The 7,013-nt window shown below is 35.1% G+C and overlaps 2 protein-coding genes across 2 annotated transcripts in view; both read right to left on the minus strand.

Annotated features, from left to right (window-relative positions):
• Positions 1–3,095, minus strand: part of LOC107040285 (potassium channel subfamily K member 18) — a 7,306-nt gene extending 4,211 nt beyond the window's left edge. Inside the window, exons 1-2 of the mRNA XM_015260310.1 lie at positions 2,718–3,095; positions 310–484 (exon numbers count right to left, since the gene is read on the minus strand). Of these exons, the coding sequence (XP_015115796.1) occupies positions 310–484; positions 2,718–3,095 (553 nt within the window). The remainder of the gene's footprint in view (positions 1–309; positions 485–2,717) is intronic.
• A 1,685-nt stretch (positions 3,096–4,780) lies between these two features.
• Positions 4,781–7,013, minus strand: part of LOC107040256 — a 6,524-nt gene continuing 4,291 nt past the window's right edge. Inside the window, exons 8-9 of the mRNA XM_015260266.1 lie at positions 5,941–6,207; positions 4,781–5,189 (exon numbers count right to left, since the gene is read on the minus strand). Coding sequence (XP_015115752.1) covers positions 4,837–5,189; positions 5,941–6,207 — 620 coding nt within the window. The 3' untranslated portion in view covers positions 4,781–4,836. The remainder of the gene's footprint in view (positions 5,190–5,940; positions 6,208–7,013) is intronic.

The following is a 7,013-nucleotide window of genomic DNA, read 5'->3' on the forward strand; positions in this document are numbered from 1 at the left end:
TGGATGGCTCAGAATTGCGTTTTTCCACTTCCTAGGCCTTATACAAGATGAATTAAATTAATTTTTTTTTGCACTTTCGTTTTTTGCGATTATCTCGGAAACTATGAGATCCGATCAATTAGCCCCTCATGTATAGATATTCCAAATTTTTATTTTTTTCCTCATTGAAGTAGTTTTGAAAAAAATTGCGAGCTAATAAAAAACATTTGCTAGTTAGGACTTTTTTCAAAATAAATTTTTGAAAAATCTCCCCTGAAAAAAAAGGCGTTATCCCCCCTACTTCATAGTCACGGCCATAATTTAACTCACCAATGGTCGTTATGACGGTTAAAGAGTACAGAAAAGAACCGGCAAAGCTCCACTTTCGATTGTCCGAGTCTGTACCGTCCCATCCACTTTTCACAGCGTCAATTACAGTTTTCTGATAATTCAGCAGTATTTTATCGACCTTGCTCTTCCATATTGTCTCGGAGAATATATTTTCCTGAAATAAAGCGGATACGTTGTACCAAATAAGTGCATATAAATTTTCAGAATATATTATGCGCTGGAGTATTCCAGAAAAATTGGGGCAGTAGAATTTATACGCGAATTAGCATTATGATATTTATGGAAAAATTCGAGTGATTTAGTGGTTTAGTTTTGTACTGGGGTGGAGGAATTAATTAGTGGTGATTATGGGCTTTTATTTCATGAATGGGAAACTGAATGATTTTTTTTACTGTTTTATTCTTCTTGAAATTTATTTTTGTAATATTTATCGCTTTTTCCTGATTACAGCTCCAGGCCAATGCCCATCGAAGGCTATGAGAGTAATTTAAAAATTTAAATTTTTGAAACTTACGAATATTTTCTGTAAATAATTTATAAACAATTAATTTTCTACCATAAAAATCATTTATTCATTAAAAAAAATTAAGAATAGTGGTAAAATTCTGAATATGAAATTCAGAATTTTACCAGACATTGATTTCGTGTCTAAAGACAAAAAGCTTTTCGAAAATTTAAACAATTTCAATTATTTATTGATAAAAATGCAATGTTTTTATCCACCTTGCCCTCCCACATTTTCTCGGAAAGTATATTCTCCTGAAATAGAGCAGATACGTTGTACCAAATAAGTGCATACAAATTTCCGGAATATATTATGCACTGAAATATTCCAAGAAAATTGGGGGAGGAGAATTTATACTCGAATTATCATTGTGATATTTATGAAAAAATTCGGATGATTTAGTCGTTTAGTTTTGTATTGTGGAGGGGTAAATTAGTGGGGATTATGGGCTTTTATTCATGAGTGGGAAACTGAATGAATTTTTTTGCATGCTTTATTTTTCCGGATTGGAGGATTTCTAGAAGAATTTTAATGGAAAAATTTATTCGCACGGTGAAATTTATTTTCGTAACATTTATCGTTCTTTATTGACGATAGCCCCAGGCCAATGCCCATCGAAGGCTATGAGAGTAATTCAAATATACTGTTGAATAAACAATTCTTTGATTCATCTACAATGATTGGGGCAGGCGAGGTGGTCTTTTTTGTTTTTGCATTTTATTCAGCGAGAAATTTCAAAGTAAAAACCTTTCATTTCACGTCATTTTTTAAATATAAAAAATTGTCTCGGAATGTTTGTTTCTTCGTAGAGAGGAAAATTTCGCTAATTTCATTCCGATGAAATTTAAATTCTATAAAATTACTAAAAAATTTCGTTCGAAAGCTATAATCTCCGATAAAATTAATCTAAAATCTCTTCCGTAAACTTTCTCCAGTAGAATATAACTTTTAAACGTAATAAAATTGATTTTATTCATGCTTAATTACGAGTTTTTATTCACAGTTAGAAGACTAAATGAGGTTTTCTCACTGACTGATGAAAATTTTTTTGATTGAGTTTTTTTTATAATATTAATCAATCTTTGCTGATAATAGCTCCCGTCAAACGCCCATCGGAGGCAATGAGTGTAATACAAATACACTATTGAATAAGTCATACCTCCACATGTAGCCATATCTCCCAGATAATTAATTCAAACAAATAACAAATTATATGAAAATAGCAACAGTTACTTTTCTCATATGAAGACAATTTCTTCAATTCTGATTTTTTGGCATCAAAATTTTTATTCACAACTAGAAAACTAGATAAGTTTTTCGATTTACCATGAAATTTCAAACTAACAGCCTTTTATATAAATAAATTTATTATAAATAATTTAAAAAACATGGACACCTATTTTGTGGATATAAAGACAATTTCCTTCAAGTAATGTTTACAAAATTCTGAAACGTCGGAACTTACTAAAAACCCCGTTGAGATTCCGTAAAATTGATCGGAAAACAATATTCCCGAAATCTCCCTAAAATTCCTACAATAAATCCAAAGGACATTTAATCGGATTCAATAAATTTAAATTGAATAAAATGCTTCAGCAGCGAAAGTGAAATCTATAAACCTTCAATAGCATAAATTTTTTTTAATGAAATGAATACTCTCAAAAGAAAGACAATTTTTTTCTCCATATAAAGACAATTTCCTCAAAGTAGTTTTGTCAACATTCCAAAATCGACGAAGCTACTAAAAATTTCGCTGCGATTCCTTAAAATTCCTACTAAAAATTACCCTCACAATCTCCCCAAACTTCCTCCACCAAATGCCAGCCCCAAATCAAATCCAAGAAAAAGAAATTCCTCCAAGTAAACAATTTCTAAAATTTACCTTATAAGTTAAATTCCACAATACCCCAGCCGTGTCATTCCTCGTTCTGGGTATAAAATACCCACTTCCAATTCTCCTGCTATTTCCACTCTCGATAAATTCAAAAATGAAGGCACCAGCTACGGTGTAACCAATCACTAAGCAAACAATTCCCACATTGCTGAATAAAAAAGCAAGAAATGCCCGGAACCAGTCAGCAACTTTTTCACTGAATGGTTTTCGCCTTTTTCTCCTCCGCCTGTCCCTCCACTCTCTCCTACTAGTACCACGCTGTCGTTTTATCGAAGCGCCACGATTACTCCAGGCCTCATGGCCATCCAGCACTCGTCCACGTACCGAGGTCGAAGGTGCTTGGCTCCATGTCCTGGATTCCTCCATTTTCACCCGAAATTCAAAATCCTCTCCATCCTCTTCATGGTCCCCAGTACCTCATCAATTCTCCCTCCCCTTCCCTTTTCCTGGAAAAACCTCAATGGAAACCGAGTCGACAGAGACGAAAATTCAGTCGTCAACTTCCACTTGAAAAAGGAAATCAGCACGTGAACTCGATCACGATCGACGCACAGTGACAATAAGAGAGCAATCGAGTAAATAAGAAATAAAAAAAATAATTCCCCCGCAGAAGGAACAGTCAGACCGCTCGACGACCTCGATCCTCCTCGAAAAAAAAAACCCGGGGATTGGTTTATCGATGTTAAAAAGGTGTAGATGAGGAAAAATAAATAAATAAATCTCCCTCAGACCCCAATAAATGAGAAAGCCCCTCCTAGGTCGAAGGGGAAGGCGTTTACGAGACTCTGGACGATAAGGGGAAAACACGGAAAAACCAATTGATAAAAAGCACCCGTAACAAAGTGTATCTGTCGAGTGTCCCACCAACCGAAGATGAACTTTATCCACTGGAGACTGTATCTCCCCTGCATAACCAGTGCCACGAGTTATTCGTTATAACTATAAAAAATTGAGTGGGTCTAGTCTGTCTTTGTTCAGACACTGTGCGACTCTGTCCGTCGGCACACTAACTCGAAAATAGAGCATTTCTAAAATTACAAGCAACGGCCCAGAGACGAGACAAGAGACAGAGTTAACACGGCCAGTTGGAGATGATGGCTGTGGTGGTGGTATTAGTGCAGAAATAAAGAGATGTATAAGTGGGAAGAAGGTGAATGGAATGGGAGTGGGAACCGGCGCTTTGTGATTTGGGGTTTAGCGTGGTAAAACAGTAGTGGCTTCAAGACGTCTTAATTTTGGATGGGAGGCATAAAAGTGTCTTATCTACTGATGTCCTGAATTTATTGAGGGGTTGGAAGGGCGATGAGGGTGGGGACGTCAGATGAATTCGAACAGGATCATTGCGGGATCAGAAGGCCGTAACAATCTTTAATATTACGCTGGGAAAAAATAATTTTTCATGACTTGGTCGTAAAGTGTAATTTTTCGCACTCATCCCGCGGGACAAAAACACTTTTACCCACTCGTATCGAAATATACTGTTATCCTTGTTATCTTAATTTCTTTCAGATTCTGCTTCATGCACTGGAGAATCTAGTGTTTTGAAGACGTCTTAATTTAGGTTGTTAGACGCAAAAGTGTGTCTTATCTACTGATGTCGTCCGGAATTTATTGAGAGGGTCGGAAGGGCGATGAGGGTGGGGATGTCAAATGAATTCAGACATGGTCATTGCAGGATCAGAAGGGCGTAAAAATCTTTAATATTATTCTGAGAGAAAATGCTTTTTTCTTCATTTTCCCAACTAGTTTCCAAATTCTGCTTCATCCCCTGTGAAAACTAGTGGCTTCAAGACGTCTTAATTTAAGAAATTTCATAAACTAAACGTTTTCGTAATGTCTTGAAATCCAAATCACCGAATTTAAGATAATTGAAGACTATTCATTCCTGAATTTATCGAAAAGAAAAGATGAAGACGATTTTGTTTCTGTTAACCAGGCTTTCCAACTATTAATTAATTCATTAATTATTACCAAATGGTGGTTAATAAAATCCATTACAAAAAACCTGAAAATTCACAGGGATAAATATTAACGAAAGAATGCAGTTGACCTCAGACCCAATAACACATATTTATTTATCCTGCCCCCTTTCAATATTCCCAAAATTCTACGCTGTCTCATAATCGTGACCCTGATCCACCTCATCACGGTAACACTCACGTCCCCTCACAGTAGAAGGATAAACACCGTATTCACATTCATAATTGCCATCCTCATAACTTTCCTCAACGTCAACATTCTCATCATCTGGATCTTCTTCATCATCCTCGTCCTCCTTGTCCTTTATTATACCAAGCCTCTTAGCAACAGTCTTGACGTTAGTTATTACTTCCTCCTGAACCAAATTGAAACTCATGGCTAGCAGAGCAATACCGAATAGAAGATATAGAGAGCACAATGCTATTCCCATGTGAGCCGGATAGTTGGGTAGTTTGTGGGCTGGCACAAAGTCCCCGAAACCTGTTGTAATAGGAGATGAAGAAAGGAATGAGTGGGAAATTGCACTTGTATTAATATAGTATAGTTTTGAGGTAATCAATTAGCAATATGCTTCCGAATGGTCATTTTGCATCGTCTGCTTCTCTAACATATAATTCATCGTTTCATATCATTTTATTAAATTCAATGAAGTTTCAAATATGAAGGAATATATATCTATACCATCCATTCATCAGTGGAAGTGAATTTTCCAAAAGATGAAAAATCTAAAAAAAATTTAATGCTGTGAGAGTAATTTCCGAACTATTTTATAAATCGAATTGAAGAATGATTCTATCTTATGGAATGAACAAACATCGTATTTGAAGGAGTCATCGGAAAGTTCAGTTGCAGAATAATTTACGAAAAATTCTAAATTTACAAAAATAATTCTAAAAATCAAACAACGGAAGAGACATTCAAGGAATTTTTTAAGCCATCATTCAAAGAATTCAGAACGTTTTTTTGAGTTATGGTGGCATAACCGATTTAAAAAGAAATTAAATTAAAAAATATAATATATGGATGAAATTTTAATTACATTCGATGAATATGGCTCAACACTGGCTCTAAAAATGGCATATTAAAAATCCAAAAGTTAAATTTGAACAATTACAATGCTTCCACTCGTAAGGAAAATAAAATACGAACGAATGAGAAAAGTAATTAACCATTGATGCACCAGAGAGTCGAAAGATAAATACAGAGAATGAAGTGCGGTTGAATAACTTGCCAATGGTGGTGAGTGTGATGAAGCAGAAGTAAGCTGAATCCAGAAACTCCCAGTGCTCCCAGCTCATAAACAAGACAGCACCAGCCAGTATGTAACTTACAACCAAAAAAACACACAGCCAAATTGGCACGGGCTTTATCGTCTGATCCTCAACAGTTGTTGAATAATCATCATACTCAATGTCATCAGCATAAATCTGACGATGTACAGCAAAACCCATTGGTGACATAATACGAGGGGATGGGGCCTCGCGTCTCTGGGGTCGAGCTACGGAAATTGCATGAAAATATGAAAGACGTTCGATAACAGCATCAACATTTTCAGCAGATGGATAACTTCATTCGGGATAATTTCAATATTGGTAATAAAAATTCTGTCGATCGCGCTGGAGGAACTTGTTATCATAACAAATTTAAGGAAAACCAATTGAACACGAAGTTTGTATTTCCCTGATTGATCAGGGAGTCTTCTTCAATTGCCAGGTGATTCTCCTTCAATTACGGGTTTGCGCGATTCTTTTTCATCTCCAAGTAATCTCAATATTACCGGAAAAAACAGATCGATAATGACATTTTTTAAATAATTCAGTATAGTTGTTGCTAATCGAATGGGAATTCTTTTAAAATTCTTATTTCACTATTCTCTTCTTCAATTTTTCCGTTTCACAATTCTATCATCAATTGAAATGTCATCAACATTTTTCATATTATTTCGTTCTGTCAAATAATTCTACATTCAAATCCTCTCAAGACTCGAATTCATTTTCAGTTCGGGTTCAAGCAAAGTTTAATCAGTGTGTGGTTCTATCAGTGATTTTTGTGATAATATCAATTTTTTTTGAATCTGTATGAAAAATTAAATTTTAATTGGTGTCAATGAAGAGAGCTTATTAAAGACTGTATTCGTCAAAAAATTCATAAAATTCGATTGATCCCTTATATAAAAATTTTGAGAGAATAATATACAGACACCATTAAAAAATCGCCAAATAAAATCCACCAAATAAAATTGGAACCTTAAATTCAAGTGATTACACATCTTCTATTCGGAAGTCTAACACCCCCCCCCCCCCC

Source organism: Diachasma alloeum, unplaced genomic scaffold, assembly GCF_001412515.2.
Source record: "Diachasma alloeum isolate Michigan unplaced genomic scaffold, Dall2.0 Dall_scaffold_00326, whole genome shotgun sequence".
NCBI lineage: Eukaryota > Metazoa > Arthropoda > Insecta > Hymenoptera > Braconidae > Diachasma > Diachasma alloeum.